The sequence below is a fragment of the Lissotriton helveticus genome, chromosome 1_1, assembly GCF_964261635.1.
Source record: "Lissotriton helveticus chromosome 1_1, aLisHel1.1, whole genome shotgun sequence".
Taxonomy (NCBI): Eukaryota; Metazoa; Chordata; class Amphibia; order Caudata; family Salamandridae; genus Lissotriton; species Lissotriton helveticus.
Window position 1 is genome coordinate 1,941,415,162 of NC_136057.1, and position 18,057 is coordinate 1,941,433,218.

Below are 18,057 nucleotides of genomic sequence, written 5' to 3' on the forward strand. Positions count from 1 at the left end.
CAACATGGTTTAATCTGACATTTTCAGGGGAAATATCCTACAAAAAACATTGCAAAAGATAATTTAGTTTTAAAAAAATTTCAGGAGAATTCCAGATCTGAATCGACAGGAAATAATAGGAGGAATTCACGTCAGTACATCAGAGTGGGGGAACAGAGGAGCAGAAGAGCTATTTCAACTTTGAGTTTCCAGTCTGGTGCATGGAAGAGATTCAAGAGGTGACAAATCAACAGGAAGAACTGTCCATGAGAAATATGTGTTACCTACTTTGATCCATTTATAATTAAAACAAATATACAGAAAAATTCTGCATTGACATATATGTGCTTTCCAATGGTTTATTTAAACTACGTTGGAATGCAGTGCAAAGGGGGTTCGCACTGCAACAAATTTTAAATAAAATATTACACTCTGTTAAACTAAAACTATGTGGGAGGTTTCACATGATCACAAGTCCCTAGGCATGACAATATAATGTCAGACACCTAATTCTGTATTATGGGGAAACTCCAAATGGTTGGGGGAGATTGTGAATTATAAACCTCTCCTCTGCGATTGCTCCTCAGTCAGTCTCCAGTCTACATCGACTGTGAGCAAGACCGTGAACATGGTATTTCAGTTCACCTTTTTATAAAAGCATTTTGCAAGAATCTTGGAGCAAGCTCTGGCATTAACACCTCTTGCTCAGTACCTAGATGTAGCCTCTGTTATCAAGGCTCACTCCTGCCACACAAAGGAGCAAGTTCTGATGAGACAACTAATTGTTTGGTACTTTGAGGCAACTTTCATAAGGGTAATTCCAGATAGAGAACCAGCACATTTGAAGACAGTCTTGAATAAAGAGGCGATATAACACTCCTGAGGAGGAAAAATATTAATTTCAGCTGCGAAAGGCATCAGGAGATTCTTTCCCAAAGTGAGTTTTGATGGGTTTCACAAAAGTGAAATGTTGGACTGTGTCTTATTTAAAAACACAAACACAAACGCAATGGTCAAATGATGGATTGAAGTAATGGTCAAATGGTGGATTGAAGTAAACAATGTTCCAAAGACCTACCTTAGGACCATGTGTAAGAGACACCGAGAACAGTACTTTGAGGTGAGTGAGGCTATTATATTTTATTGCCTTCACCAGTTGTGCCCTACAGATGAAACTCCAACACAACCACCTCAGGTTGACACAGGAAAAATGAGCAGGGTAGGCTAACCTGGAGTCCAGTGGTGCACTTTCCACCAGACAAACATTTTTTGAAAGAGCTTTATCACAGCCTTACCCTTTTGTGGTGTTTCCTGACTGCTTATACATTTACTATCCTATAAATTGATTTCCCCCCTTGGCATTCCATTCATAGCAGCAACGTTTTATTAGATGCAGCAGTCCAATCAAGCGTCAAAGCCACACACGTATAGCACTATCTTTTCAACAAATTAAGTGTTTATTTTCTAATGATTTCCACCTTACATGTGACACAAGCAACCTCAACCTGATAAACTATTTAAAGCATGCATATATACATAAAAAGGACCCTGCTGAAATCAATAAAAATTGTAACAAAAAAGCTTTGAACCTTCCTACCACCACCCCCTGGAGATCCTCACTAGTCACCCTGTGGAGAAAATTACACTGCTTTCATTCTTCGCTCTGTCTACCTTGATATAGGTCTTTCACAATTCCACCTACACCAGGAAACCAGTGGAGCATGGCCCCAGCTGTAGCCATTCTGGCTGCTGCTCCAAGGGCGGTTGTAGTGATGCGGGGGATATGAATCCTATGGGACACTGGCAAATCAGATGCCAGTACTGGTGGAGAACGCTTGGCATCACCATCTCGATGGTATTTTTCATGGCTGCTGAAGATGGCCAAAGTCTGAACGATGGATGGCACCTCTGTTAGGGATGCAGGTGCTTCTGTTGTTTGAGCAAGCTCCACATTTGCAGGTGCTGGAGTCTCGATCCTGTGTGTTGGCCCTTCTGCAAATGGAAATGCAAATGATAGTGAAAACGTTACCACCAAGTATTACAATTTCTTCTTTTTCATCCTCAATTTCAATGCACTTTTAGTTAAAGTAATATCAAATAAATAATTATAGGTAATGAAAAAGGGACAATCTCATCCATAGTTTACCTACCTGTGATAATAGAGCTGTAGCAACTGATAATAAAACTTGATGCTATCTTTGGGTCAGCAAAATAGCCTCTAAGCCCTAATCGTATCCAGACTCATCTGGCAAATTTCAACTTGATGGTATGTATTTTTTTATGTAATTCTTTTTAATGGCAGTTTTGATTATTTCTAACAAAACATGATATAGCAAAGTTCTTACATATTCAAATGTCTATGAACAGGACAGTATGTATGATATTCCAAACAACAATTTAAAGATAACTCTTCACATCTATTAATTCCTGTTTACTCATATTACTTTCAAGCATGTATACAATTCTGATCACGGCTCGGTGGCAAGGTCTCCAGCATCAGTTGTCCCATTAACTCTGTCTCTATATTGTGACCATGTTGCCCATATTTTCTGGCGTGTTTTTGGGCATCTTCTGGATTTGTGGACAGGCTGTTCAAGAACACAAGTATCTAGACTAGATTTCCACTTCGAAATGTTGGAGGCATTAGTGCTCCAGTTTTCTGCAATGTTGCACTTACCCAGCAGCAGTCCAAGTCTTATGAATGTTTACTCAGCATAAGACTACTATATTTAGCAAAGCGATTTTGGAATTCAAATCGATAGTGTGTCCTAGGACTGACTGTAGAGTGTTGGCCATTGCTGTCCAAATGAGGTATATAATTTACAATGTCCATATAATGTGAAGAAAGTCACCCTCTTAAGTATGACATCAGAGATGGGTCTTGATTACGTTGCATCTGCGATAAGTGACAAGCGTGCCTTAGTTTGTCCATGGTGTCAGGGGTGAATAGGATAAGGGAGGCCCATCCCCTAGATAGCAACTGAGACATACTAGCTTTGGTGTCCATTGCGCTGAATTTAGGAATTTCATTTATATTTATGAGAAAGTGACTACATTTTAGGAATTTTATTATTATTTATCAGAAATTGTGTTAGGGTGTCTCTTAATGGCAGGTAGTGATAAAACTTTGAATGTCTGAGACCGAATTCCTCATACAGTTCCTCAAGGGATTTTATGGTAGTAGATATGGTACTGTCTTGCAGGGCCAATATTCGAAGCCTGTCCCAGTTCCTAAATCTGTTCAACGCACCGGAACTTGGTTCTTCCGCAATGAGGGAAACAACTTCCAAACATACCCTGCCATCCCGCCCAGACCTCACCTGCTTTTCCTGGGGGCTATCCGCATTGCTGGGCTGCACCGCACCGCGGGGAACGACCAGGCAGGTGCAGCCTACACGAACCAGCAGGCTTTGCGGGGACGTGCAGAGAGGACGTCACCAGAGGGCGCCTGAGGCCCTCTTAGGCAGCGAGGCACTCCCGCATTGTGGGATGCACCAGAACTTGGCTCTTCCGCCGTGAGGGAAACGGCTTCCAAACAAACCCTGCCATCCCGCCCAGACCTCACCTGCTTTTCCTGGGGGCTATCCGCTTTGCTGGGCTGCACCGCACAGCCGTGAGGGGAACGGCCAGGCGGGTGCAGCCTACAGGAACCAGCAGTCTTTGCGGGGACGTGCAGAGAGGACGTCACTAGAAGGCGCCGGAGGCCCCCTTAGGCAGCGAGGCACTCCCGCATCGCGTGCGGGCGTGCTCGGACGAAGCCCGGGCCCGTCCTAGCCCGTCATTGCCAGGAAGAGGCAGGGCAGGGCCCCCTCTCTAACAACCAGGACTGGAACAGATCTTGGGACCAGGGGAAAGGCATTGAGCCAGTCTAATTTGTGCCGTGACTTGTGAGTAGTTTGAGGCTCTGAACACTTCACTTGACCCATTCCAGACCCTGGTGATTACTATTCCTACTCGAAACTTGCACTTTAAAAAACATTTATGCTGCTAATACCCTTGGATTGACTATCCTTTTATGCTAACTTTCATATATTATTTTTTAATTGTTTTTAATTGTTTACTCCTTTTTATATAACGTGTTTGTTAACGCAGGACCACGAAAATATCTGATATAATTGTACTGCCCAGCTCCTACTATCTCATTTGATCCACCCTGCTTTTTGTCTTTATTGGGCCGCTTAGATACTAAACCTGCCTTAGTCAAGTCTGTACTGTATAGCACGTGTCACTTTAAACAAAGCTAACCTATATTGCACTTTACCGTCAGCAGAGAGGCACGTGCCACTTTAATCAAGGTCAACCTATACATTGCACTTTATTGTCAGCAGTGAGGCACGCGTCACTTAAATTAAGGTCAACCCATACATTGCACTTTATTGTCAGCAGTGAGGCATGCATCACTTTAACCAAGGCCAACCCATATTGCATTTTATTGATAGTAGTAAGGCCCCATTACTGGAGCTTTAACTACTTGTAACATGGCAAGGAGGAGGCCTGCCAAACCGTATATTGATAAATCCTGTACTACGATCGATACATATTTGGTTAAAGCAGTAAATGTTCTCTCAGAAGAAATAGACCGTACTGAGAGACGTCTGTCTATGGGTTCTAGTCATATGGGGGGAGATCAGGGGGCCGAGCTTAGGGCCTTTATAAGCCCTTCAAGCGAGATCCTATTTGATAAATCGACTAATCACCCATTGCTAGTCGAGGAGACAGCCCCCGACGACAATAGAGCGGAAGGCATTAAGGGAGATTATACCCTATTATCTTCGACACCTACTTTGACTACCTTTGGGAGCCGCCCGCCTCAGAAAAGGACTAGGGGATGCAGAAAGAATTGCATAGAACAAGAGAACACCAATCCTAATCCTAAAACAAAAAGATTTAAAAAAGTACTCACACAGGGAAACCAGGTCCATCTGCTAAACTAGACCTCCCACAGAAGGGCCTAACTCTAGCGGATATCTCTGTGAAGGTGATAGAGCTTTTAAGGCCGCTTTACGATAAGTTAGACACTTTGGTGCGAGAAATCCATAAGATTAGTGGAACATTGGCCAACATCAATGATAAATTTCAAAATGAGGTGATTAGTACTCTACAGAAAGTTGCAGTTGTAGGCCCCACCAACCAGATTACTATTTTGGATAGCGAATACAACAATACCGCTAAGGAAGGGAATAATATTACACAATTGGTAAATAAGGAAAAAGATGCCAATTCAGGTAAATCTTTAAATAATAGCTATAAACCTACTCTAACCCAGAAGGTAAGCGTAGAGACCGAGCCGGGTAATTCTACTAGACCTGATCCCGTAAAGCCGGATCGTTTAAAAGCTATAGCCTATGAGGATAGAAAAACTGCCACGTTGATAAATCTACGCCCTGAATGTAGTCCCCATGTCGCAATATTGGCCAATGTACCCAGACTACAACCTGGTCAGGTAAAAGACCATGGTTCACCTATGAACAAAGTAGTGTTCTGGTTGACCAATAATTGCGGCTATCCAATGGAAGGGGTAAGTCAGATTCTGAAAACACGTAGAGTGGGTTGGATCGGGCCCCTTAAAAAATGTTTTACAGGGGATTGCATTATCATCAACTTTCGGTCTCCATGCTGGGCAAATAATACACTTATAAATGCACCACCACCCTCACCCCGGGAATTTAATACCACTCTTCTGCCTCTAGGGTATTTTTATAGACATCTAATGGCGAAGCATGGAAATGGTAGCCGGTTTAGAAATGGACCATTGTTAACTCTCTCCCCGTTTCTTACCCTACCAAATTTTGCTATTCCAGTTGCCAACAGATATCAGGCCCTGAGAAACCTTGACATTAATGATTGATGTGAGGGGTCCATTGAGTTTAGGAAGACAGTACAGGAAAGACACACATCAGAAGACCTCAAAATGGGAACTAAGTTTAATGGTAACCTACCTGACAAGACCAACCAACGTATGATAGAGCAGGGTGGGGTGCCATTTACTAATGATTTACGGAAACCAACCACCTACAGTGATTTAGACCATGTTCTAGTAGAGCCAATTCTTACTAGTGACTTGGGGGGCCATGAAGTACCCGAAGAAGCCTATAAGGTTAATACGTGTAATGGGTATCAAATGACCACCTGGAATATCTCTAGTCTTAAAGCAAAAGTTACTTACCTTCGGTAACGATCTATCTGTAAGAAACAGTAGTTAGTATTAGATTCCTTACCTTAGAATATCCCCAGGCGTCAGACTGGATCCGGAAATTTTTGCGTAGCAGTACCCATGTATGTCGGTAGGCGTCGTCCGCGGTTCCGCGTCCGTCGTCGTGATGACGTCGTCGGAGTACTTAGACGCCGCCTCCGCGCGCTGACGTCAGTTCTTATACACAGCTTTTCCGTGCTAGAAACGCAGAGCCATGATAAAAACCAACACTGGTGCCATGAAACTAGGGCCCTGAAAGGGGATGACCTTAACCCTAGATATCGGTTCGCAGAACGGGGAGGATGGGTGGAGCAGTAAGGAATCTAATACTAACTACTGTTTCTTACAGATATATCGTTACCAAAGGTAAGTAACTTGTGCATCTGAAATAAACAGGTTAGTATTAGATTCCTTACCTTAGAATAGATACCCCAGCAATACCAACCCCGGTGGTGGGTCTGCGAACCAATGGTCACACCAGAAAGTCCTGGAGGACGGAACAGCCAAAGAAGTCATCCCTCCTGACTTGGCTGTCCAGGCAGTAGTGTCTTGCAAACGTATGCAGCGAGGCCTACGTAGCTGCCTGACAAATGTCCTGCAAGGGGACTCCCCGGCACAGGGCAGTAGTAGCCGTTGTGGCCCAAGTGAAGGCTTCTTTTTAGCGAATGAGTAGCATGCCTTGATGCACAACATGACCCACCAAGAGATGGTCTGTTTGTGCACCGCCCGCCCCTTCTTTGCGCCCACATAACCAACAAAGAGTTGGTCATCCACCCGGAACTGGTGTGTGCGATCTAGATAGAATGACAGCGCACGATTAGGGTCCTGACGGTGGAGCCGCTCATCCTCTTTAGAGGGATGCGGAGGCGGAAAGAAGGTGGGCAAGGTGATGGACTGCCTGATGTGGAAGGCCGTGACAACCTTGGGCAGGAAAGAGGGTCCCGTCCGCAACACAACCTTGTCCGGATGGACAGAAAGGAAAGGAGGTTTAGAGGAAAGAGCCTGGAGCTCACTCACTCTCCTGGCAGAGGTGATGGCAACCAGGAAAGCAGTCTTCAGAGTAAGAAGGCGAAGAGGACAGTATGAAGCGGCTCAAAGGGAGCGCACATCAGGTAAGTCAAAACCAGATTCAAGTCCCACTGGGGCATCACGAAAGGAACAGGGGGAAACATATGAGTGATGCCCTTCAAGAATCTGTTAACAATTGGGGAGTTGAACAAAGAAGGCTGATCAGGTAGCCTCAAGAAGGCGGAAAGCGCAGAAAGGTAGCCATTGATAGTGCACAGAGAAGAGCCCTGCTGGGCAAGAGAAAGAAGGAAGAGGAGAACCTCAGAAAGGGGGGCAGAGAGTGGATCCACAGCCTTTGCTGTGCACCATGCCACAAATCTGTTTCACCTGCAGGCGTATACCGACTTTGTGGAGGGACGCCTGGCTGCCAGAATCACATTACAAACTTTAGGTAAAGTCAAATGGCCTCAACTGTCGCCGCTCAATCTCCGAGGATGGAGGTGGAGACTGGACAGGTTCGGGTTGAGGACCGTCCCCTGCTGCTGCGACAGAAGGTCCTCCTGAAGAGGCAGACGAATCGGGGGATCGACTGACATGCTGAGTAGCTCGGGATACCAGTATCTTCGTGCCCAGTCCGGAGCCACAAGCATAACTTGGGCCCGGTCGCGCCTGATCTTCTTCAGCACTCTGGGCAGAAGTGGTATAGGCGGAAAGGCGTACAACAGACCGCAGCTCCACTCGCGAAGAAAAGCATCTTCGGTCGCGCCTGATCTTCTTCAGCACTCTGGGCAGAAGTGATATAGGCGGAAAGGCGTACAACAGACCACAGCTCCACTCGCGAAGAAAAGCATCTCCGAGCGAGTGCCGCCTTGGACATTCCAACGCGCAGAACTGATGACATTGCGCGTTCTCTTCTGTGGCGAATAGATCTAACCAAGGCTCTCCCCACTGCTGAAAGAGGCCTTGCGCCACATCTGTGTTCAGATGCCATTCGTGATCTATCATGCACCGACGGCTGAGTTCGTCCGCCCTGGCGTTCAGAGAACCTGCCAGGTGTTGAACCACCAGGGTCACGCCCTGATGTTCCAGCCACTGCCAGAGGCGCAGAGCATCCTGGCGTTGGGTCCACGACCCCACCCCGCCCTGCTTGTTGCAATACCACATGGCGGTGGTGTTGTCCGTGAACACCTGCACTACACTCCCTCGGACAGAGGGGAGGAATGCCTTCAGTGCAAGCCGGATTGCCCGCAGCTCCAAAAGGTTGATGTGGAGCTGGGACTCCGCCGGAGACCAGAGACCTCTGATCTCCGCCTCTCCCATGTGGCCCCCCCCCAGCCCTGGAGGGACGCGTCCTTCACAACTACGTGCTCCGGTTGGGGTAGGGAGAGGGATCTGCCGCTGACCCAATCGCGGTCCGTGAGCCACCACTGCAACTGTCTTGCAGTGCTCTCTGAGATCAAGACATGGTCGGACAAGTTACCCTGATGCTGGGCCCACTGAAACTTCAGGTCCCACTGCAGAGCCCACATCCGCCACCGGGCGTGATGCACCAGAAGGATGTAGGAGGCCATCAGCCCCAGAAGCCGCAGCGTCAACCTGACCGAGACTCGTGATAACGGCTGAAAGATCGGAATCAGAGCCTGAATATCCCGAACCCACTGTTCGGGAGGATAAACCCGAAACTGTGCCGTGTCTAGAACCGCTCCGATGAAGAGGAGCTTCTGAGAGGGACACAGGTGTGACTTCGGCACACTGATGGATAACCCCAGCAGGTGCAGGAGGTCGGCCGTAGTCTGGAGGTGGCTGACGACTGTCTGGGGCGAGCCCGCCTTCAACAACCAGTCGTCGAGGTAGGGGAAGACTAAAACCCCTAACCTGCGCAGATGAGCTGCGACCACCGCCATCACTTTCGTGCACACCTGTGGGGCGCTGGTAAGGCCGAAGGGGAGAACGGTAAACTGAAAGTGCTCGTGGCCTACCGTGAACCGCAGGTAACGTCAGTGGGCCGGCAGGACGGGGATGTGAAAATAAGCGTCCTGCAAGTCCAACGCTACCATCCAGTCTCCAGGGTCTAGGGCAGCTATGACCTGAGCCAATGTCAGCATCTTGAACTTCTCTTTTCGGAGGAAGCCGTTGACGTTCCGTAGGTCCAAGATAGGGCGTAGGCCCCCTTTGCCCTTCTTGGGTACCAGAAAGTAGTGGGAGTAACAACCACACCCTACTTCCGGCCCAGGAACGCGCTCGATGGCCCCCTTGGCCAAGAGGGCCGATACTTCCTCTTGCAGAAGCCGCAAGTGATCCCCCGATATGTGGTGGCACTGCGGTGGCATGGCTGGAGGGGTCGCTTCGAAGGGGAGGGAGTAGCCCCTTCGGACGATTTGCAGCACCCACCTGTCCGACGTGACAGTGCGCCAGTGGGAGAGGTGATGGCGGACCCTGCCTCCCACTGGCGTCACATTGGCCTGAAAGCACCGACTAGGAGGGTTTTGAGGCAGGAGCTGCAGGGCCTCGCCGTTGTCCCCGACCGCCGGCACGGCGGTTTCCACGGCCGCCACCGCTCTGTGTATTAGTCTGCGGTGCGTGGCTGGCAGCACGTGTGGGGGCGCCCCTTTATTGGCCACGAAAGGAGCGAAAGGCACCCATTTGCTGGCGTGGAGCCGAGAGGCCCAACGACTTGGCCGTAGCCCTGGAGTCCTTAAAACGCTCAAGCGCATGGTCTGCCTTGTCGCCAAACAGGCGACAGCCATCAAACGGCATGTCCAGAAGGGTAGCCTGGACATCGGCCGAAAAGTTGGCGGACCTCAACCAGACGTGGCGTCGAACTGCCACCGTCGTAGCCATCGCTCTGCCCAGTGAGTCCGTGGTATCCAGCCCACACCGGATGGAGTAGCGCGCTGCATCTCGACCCTCCGCAAGGGCTTGGGTGAGTTTTGGCCGGGCCTCCTCCGGGCATTGTGGCAGCTTGTCCGCGACCGTGCCCCACAGGGTGTGGGTGTAGCGGCCCAAGAGGCATGCGGTATTGACAGACCGCAGTCCCAAACTCAGGGGCTCGTACCTCTTGGATTCCCGATCGGGTGGAGCCGTCGGGAATGCGGTCTGGGAAGTGGAGGCCTGGATGACCAGGCTCTCGGGGGTGGGATGGGTGGACAAAAAGCAAGGGTCGCCTGGGGCCGGGCGGTAGCGTCTGGCTACGTTTCTAACCACAGGCTGACCTGTGGTGGGCTTGGACCAAGTGCCCACAAGAACGTCACACAGGGCCTCATTAAACAGCAGCAGAGGCTCAGTGGAGCATGCCTGCGGTTTAAGGACCTCAGTGAGGAGGTTAGTCCTCACGGCCGCGACGGGGAGCGTCAGGCCCAAGGCCTTGGCTGCCTGCGTCAACACTACACTGTAGGCAGCCCCCTCCTCCGTAGCCACGGTGGGAGGGTAGACAAATCCAGTGTCTGGCGAAGTGTCAATACCACTGGCCTCCCCAAGCTCATTTGTCCAGCACTCCTGTGCCAGAGGGTCCACAGACCCCTCCCAATAACCCTCATCACCCATCTCCTGAAATTCAGGGTCAACGGATGGGGCAGGCTCGTGGAAATAGAAATCTCCAAACGACGTTGATAGCGGCGCCCAGCGGCGCCGGAACCGAATCGAGGGGAGGATTGGGGTGACACCCTGAGGTCGTGAGGTCGACCGGCGACGACCCGGATCCGGAACCGGATCCAGTGAGGGCCTGCGGCGCCGGGACCGAAATCGCCGGCGGAGCCGAAGCACTCGACTCGCCAGGCCCTCCAGCCGGGACCGTTGGGCCCGAAGGCGCCACGGAACCCGGCTGAGGGGAGAGGGACCTCATGGCCATGAGGTACCGCTCGACCTCCTCCGGCGTTGCATCGTGCCTAGGGACCTGCAGGTGTGGGGCAGGATGCGGCGCCTGCGACTCCGTCGGAGCCGCGTGGGTGGAGTCACCCGAACCCCCGGTCGCGTCGTGCGAGCGTCAGGGTGGGTCGGAGGAACGATGACGTCGCTCCGACCGCTCATGCCTCTTACCTGAGGCACTCCTGTGCCAGAGGGTCCACAGACCCCTCCCAATCACCCTCATCACCCATCTCCTGAAATTCAGGGTCAACGGATGGGGCCGGTTCGTGGAAATAGAAATCTCCAAACTACCTCGATAGCGTCGCCCAGAGGCGCCGCTCCGGCGCCGGAACCAAATCGAGGGGAGGATTGGGGTGACACCCTAGGGGCCGGCGTCGGTGAGGTCGTGAGGTTGACTGGCGACGACCCGGATCCAGTGAGGGCCTGCGGCGCCGGGACTGAAATCGCCGGCAGCGCCGGGGCCGAAGCACCCGACCCGCCATGCCCTCCAGCCGGGACCGTTGGGCCCGAAGGCGCCACGGAACCCGGCTGAGGAGGGAGGGACCTCATGGCCATGAGGTACCGCTCAACCTCCTCCGGCGTTGCATCGTGCCCAGGGACCTGCAGGTGTGGGGCAGGATGCGGTGCCTGCGACTCCGGAGCCGCGTGGGTGGTGTCACCCGAACCCCCGGCCGCGTCGTGCGAGCGTCGGGGTGGGTCGGAGGAACGATGACGTCGCTCATGCCTCTTACCCGAGGAAGATCCCGACGACCGATGCCGACTCCCGGAGCTACGAGGACTCCGACCCCGCGACCGGTCCTTCGACCTCCTGTGGGACCGTGACCTGGAACGGCGTGGGGTCGACTACCGGAGCTCCAGTCGCTTGCGGGACCGCTCCCGCCTAGCCTTCGACGTCAGGGCCTGGCAGTCGGGGCAGGTGCGGTCGTCGTGGTAGAGGCCTAGACACTGAAGGCACCGGCGATGGGGTCGGTAACTGACATCAGTCGGTCGCACCTGGAGCAAGGTTTGAAACCGGGCATCCCTACCGGCACCGTAGGAGTCCAGAGACTCGAGAAAGAGATGATCAAAAAGATCAAAAAGTTTAGTCAAAAAGTGACTAAGGGGAAGCGCTTGTCCGGATCTGCGCTAGCTGGCGCGGAAAAAAGAAGAACTGACGTCAGCGCGCGAGGGCGGCATCTAAGTACTCCGACGACGTCATTACGGCGCCGACGACGGACGCGGAGCCGCGCACGACGCCTGCCGGCGCGCAGGGGTATTGCTACGCAAAATTTTCCGGATCCAGTCTGACGCCTGGGGATATTCTAAGGAAAGGAATCTATCACGAACGTGTCTCTTTCAGATATCCAAGTAGGAAAGTCAATAGCCAGATTACATACAGGAGACATGTCTCCCATTGCAAGTAGAATACATCTTCCAGTGAATTTCCTAGAGTGACCTGCAGTGCGCAGTCGTTTGACACCCTCCATTAAAAGACGCTTTGTGCCACCATAGGAAGGATACATCTTTTGTGGTCTGCCAGCTGATGTCTGCTCAGCTCGTCAACTCTGTTGTTCAGGGACCCCCTCAAGTGCAGCCAGCATCCTTTGAAGGTTCAAAGAGTCCTGGAACAGGATCCATGGTCCCACTTCTGCCTTGCTTGTTGCAGTAGGACATAGCTGTCGAGTTGTCTGAGAGCACCTGCACCAGCATCGCTCTGATGGTTGGTAGGAGGGCTATCAGGGCCAACCGGATTGCTTGAGGCAAAATGCTCCCCATGACACTGACAATGACAAGGAGATAGAGAACTTACTGACCCCTCACTACACAGAGAAAGGCTTTACTTTGGTGTACAAAATGTAAATGGGGAGAAAGCCACAAAAGTCAAGCTTCGATTGTGAGAGCATACAGTGTGGAAATCGTGTCATACACAGATCAACTCCAATTCCTCATTTCCTTTCGCCCTTATCTTGACATACTGAAAAATCAATAGTGCAAAGAATTATATTGTTCTATTTGGCAAAGCTCAAGAGCTGTGGTCAGCAGACTGATGCCTCCAGACCTTGGTCCAGCCCCCTTCCGGAGGCATATGGCTGGTTTCAAACTGGGGTGGCGTAGTGGGAAAAAGAACAATGGATTTAACCCAGGTCTTTTGACTGGTGGAGAATGTTTGCATTGTCAGTATTCCGTCCATCAGTTGTTTGCTGTACACGTTTCGCCCTAAGTGGGATGGGTATGCCCAGACGTGGGTCCCTTGCTCACTGTGCCACTGGATTCAAACTAGCCTGGCTGAAGAAGGGTGACATACCCTGAAACGGGTCCCATGACGCTTGTTTCCAGTCCAGGGAGGACCTGGACTGGCAGTTCGGTCTGCACTGTTCCCATGGGGAGAATGCTTGCATTGTCAGCATTCCGTCCATCATTTGTTTGCTGTAACACTTTTAGAAAGTTTCCTGTCCTAACTATTTGGTGCCTGCAGCCTGTTCCTGGGTCACATGACTGGGTGTAGTTGGTTTTTGTATATTCCTCCCAGACAGCCACACAATAGGGGGATCAGATGTACTGGATGGGCCATCTTGGTCAGGATGGCGGGGCTTAGCCCCACTTGCAAAACAATAGCCTGTGCCCTGCCTTCACACAAATAACTTCACACTAGCCTTTTGTGCCTGCAGACAGATTTGGGACCCAGGGTAGGGAGGCAGGAATTTCCAAACACTTTTGAAAGGGCAACCTTTAGAAACGTCTCCTTCTTTAAAGGATGGACCATGTATAAAAATAGGACCCTAAAACCCACTCTTCTGATCACTTCTGGACATGTGAAAGACTGCTGTGTTGCTGTGCTGCAAGGAGGAGTGCTTAGTTGCTCTGCCTTCAAGAAGGACTGCTCTGGTGCCTGAGGCAGAAGGACTGCACCTGTACATTGAACCCAGGACCATCTGAGTGACTCCAAGGGCTAGATTGTTGGCCCCCTGTTCTGAGCGACAGGGACACAACAAACTCCACCTTGCACCTGGACTCTGCCTGCTATGAGTCCTAACCCCGAAGTACTGCCTCCCCAGGCCCAGACCTTAAGAAGTGGGGGAAAAAGGTGCTCTGCTAGACCAGTTGTGGTCCCCATCAGACCTGAAGTAGCCCTCGCAACTCCTCATCAGAACCGATGCAGTGCGACACAACTTGGCGCGGACCTCGCCTCACAGCGCCTCATGGGAACGGACACAACTCAACCACGGAGGCCACATCGCTCACCTAAACCGAGGGCCCTGTATCGCTCCTCGGATCTGCTACTGTGCTGCACAGTGCCCTATATCAAGGACATTAGGTAAAATTCTTAGTGGGCCTAACCTGGTCCCTGTATTCGACCCACACTCCATTGCGGTCGGCCTGAACTTGTGACTTTGTTGTGGTCCAGCACAACCAAATAACCACAGTTGGCACTTTGTGCATTTGAGCACTATTTTTACCTAAAACCTTTAAAATTACATTTCTCCATAGATACGATTGGATTTATTTTTCTAAATTGATGTGGGATTTTTCTTGTATTGTGTTTTCACTTTATTACTGTTTGTGTGCTGCAAAAATACTTTACACATTCCCTCTAAATTAAGCCTGACTGCATTTGTGCCAATCTAAACCTAGAAATATTTAGAATGCTCCAACACTCCGGCAATTCAGGAAGAACCTGAAGACCTGCTTCTTCAAGGTATATCATTACCTTAACCATTGGGGCCCAAGTATCATCCTTGCACCAGCATAGCTCTGATGGTTGGTAGGAGGGCTATCAGGGCCAACCGGATGCTTGAGGCAAACTGCTCCCCATGACGCCGACAATGACAAGGAGATAAGAGAACTTACTGACACCTCACTACACAGATGAAGGCCTTTACTTTGGTCCACAAAATGTCAATGGGGAGAAAGCCCCAAAAGTCAAGCTGGACTCTACCTGATCCACCAATGGAAGTAATCTCTTATTTTGCAGTGGTTGTGCTCAGAGAAGCAGAAGTGTTAGATTTAGAGTTTACTGGTGTAGAAACAACATCTAACACTGACTGATATACTCCAACCAGGTCTAGCCTCCTTCCAGCCGCTATTGCCCTTTATTAAGGGCATTCAGGATCACCCTCATGCCCGCTAAGTCAAAACCATGTTCGCCCCTACCTGATAGTGAACCCATGGCCAGGCGACAGTCACCTCTGATGTCCTGGATGTCCTAAAATCACATCCCACACCTGAAAGGCTTGTTGTACTAGCGGTAATGAGCAAAGTTAACCCAAATGTGTTTCCTGCAATACGATTAGACAGAGAATGTAAATGTATTGACGCTTCTAGCAAAAATACATTTTCTTCCGCCAGACTGGCCCTATGTTCCTTGAATGTGGTATGCCTTCTGGGCAGGTACACCCACTTGTTGTAAAACATGGCCAAATGAGATATTGTCGGCTGTCCCGGTGGACTTTAAGCATCCAAGATCACCCCACCGCTCCAGCTCCCCCCACATGCGACGCTACTTTACAGACCTTGCTCAAATGGATCCCGCTCACGACAGAAAACACCTTGAAGACCATGAAAAGCATCCACTCTGGAGCACCCTCAGACCCCTGCCCACACCACATCTTCCACAGAGCTGCCTCTGCCATAGCACCCGAACTACTATCAACTGCTCCTTCAAGAACGCCACCTTCCCCGACATTCCGAAGTCAACTCCCTTCTGAAGAAACCCTCCTCTGACCCGACGGACCTTAAGAACTTCAGGCCCATCTCAGTGCTTCCCTTCGCAGCCAAGGTAATTGAAAAGGCCATCAACGCCCAGCTAGCAAAATTCATCAAAGCTAACAATGTCCTGGACATCTCCCAATCCGGATTCCTAAACACGATCACAGCACAGACTTGCCGCCATTGACAACATCCGCTCCCTCCTCGACCAGGGTGAACAGGCAATCCTCATCCTCCTGGAGCTCTCAGCTGCATTCAACACCATCTTCCACCACACACTAGCCACCAGACGACAAGACGCCGGCATTTGCACCAAGGCTCTTGACTGGATCCACTCCTTCCTCACCGGCAGAACTCAGTGGGTCAGATTTCCTCCTTACCTCTTGGAAACGACAGAGACCAACAGTGGAGTGCCTCAGGGCTCCTCCCTCAGCCCCACCCTCATCAACGTTTACATGGTCTCCCTCGCAACCATCGTCAGGAATTACAGGCTCAACATATTTTCATATGCCGATGACACCCAGCTGATCCTCTCCAGAACAGCTACCTGAAACTCAGCTCAGAAGACATAAGTCCTCATCCTTGGCTCCACCCCCTCCACACAGAATGACTCTTGGTGACCCTCCGCCCTCAGAAATCCCCTAGCCCGATGGATGACGCACGAAACCTCGGCACCATGCTAGACTCATCGCTCACAATGAACTGCCAGATAAACGCCATCTCCTTGACCTGCTTCAACATCCTCCGCATGCTTTGAAAGAACTTCAGATGGACCCCAACCCAATCCAGAAAATCTGTCATGCACGCACTAATCAGCAGCAGACTGAACTACGGGAAAGCTCTCTATGCCGGAATCAACAAGAAACTCCTTTGCAAACTCCAGACTATCGAGAACGCTGCAGCCGGCTGATCCTGAACACCCCCCGTCGAAGTCACATCACCCAACACCTCCGTGATCTCCACTGGCTTCCTATCGAAAGAAGAATAACTTTCAAACTCCTCACCCACGCGTAGAAGGCCCTTCACAACACCGGACCCGTATACCCAGTGCTTAATTTGTGCCGGTGCTTTCCGGTGCTAAGCACCGGGACCTATTTCTCAGCACCGGGTCTATAGAACTGATGAGCATAGGTATGCTCCAGAGGTGTATGTTGCAGGTGCCGACTTTTTCCGGGTGGGGTAAAGTTTATTTCATTCCTTGAGGCTTGATTGGAGTAATTCAGCTGCGGAGCAAGGACAAGTGAAGTGGTGAGCAGGGCTGTGGTCCGAGGCACCTTAAAGGCTCTGCAGGGACAGGCAGGCCTCGGCGCGAACGGAACAGGCAGTCCTCGGCATGAAGGGAACGGGCAGATTTCAGCACAGAAAACAGTAAATCAACTTCCGGGGCACTCTTGGCAGCGTGAGAGCTCATTGGTTGGTTGGTTGTCCCATCCGAGTCCCCGGCCACAAAGGAGGGCTACGCTTCGGCCTGACACAGCTCGGGGGTCCTGCACTCCCTGACACCTCGCATACTTTAAATGCAAAACTTTCCTTAAGTCAAACTCTGAGCGCTCACCGTGCTCTGGGATAACAGGAGCGAGATCCTGCCTCCTCAAGCCTCTCTCTGGGTAGGAGGTGGCTGTGTCAGTCCCCAGCGCTCTCGGTGTGTATATGTGGGGGCCGTGCTGGGGTTTGTGTAACAACAGGGAGTGGGGTAAGAGGGGCACCGGGGAATCTTACTTGTTCCCATTTCTAGGCCATAACTTTGGGAAGGGCAGAGTAACGGGACATGCTAGCACAGCTGAGCAAGGCGCATAGACAGTCCTGCCAAGAAGGGAAGAAGAGGTGGCGGGAGAGGAGACGATAATGAAAATTAGGAGAAACATGGGGACGAGAGAGAAGAGAAAAGAAGCGCAAAGAAAACCTGAGGAAAGTGAAGCGCATATTTATATTTAACTATAAATGTATCGATTTTTATAAAGTTTATGTGTAAATATCATCTATTGAATATAAGGTTTGTTTGTGTAAGGACTGTTGTGCTGTGTTCGATTTTAGTTCTTTTTAAAATTCCAAATAAGTCATAATCAAGTCATCTGTTTTGTTATTTTATATTATAATTAATTGTTTTGCATCGGGCTGTTAGGGGTATTGCCTTAAAAACCCCACTGCGAACGGTGTCTTTTCACCTTCTTTTAAAGGATTTCATGGCAGACTGGAATTTTCAATGCTCATGCCAATTGATTTGTGCAGTCAGTGTGACAATGTTTGATATTTGATAATCATATGTGTTTTCCGTTTCCTGGGTGTGGCCGGAGGTCTATCTGTGTATTAACTTGATGTTGTGGGTG

General features: G+C 50.4%; 1 protein-coding gene across 3 annotated transcripts in view; it reads right to left on the bottom strand.

Annotated features, from left to right (window-relative positions):
• Window positions 1-1,413: 1,413 nt before the first annotated feature.
• The window catches only part of TDRD5 (tudor domain containing 5), a 1,858,625-nt gene continuing 1,841,981 nt past the window's right edge, over window positions 1,414-18,057 (bottom strand). For all 3 annotated transcript variants that reach the window (XM_078643707.1, XM_078643699.1, XM_078643690.1), the window contains one exon: window positions 1,414-1,971. In XM_078643707.1, the coding sequence (XP_078499833.1) occupies window positions 1,631-1,971 (341 nt within the window). In that variant the 3' untranslated portion in view covers window positions 1,414-1,630. The remainder of the gene's footprint in view (window positions 1,972-18,057) is intronic.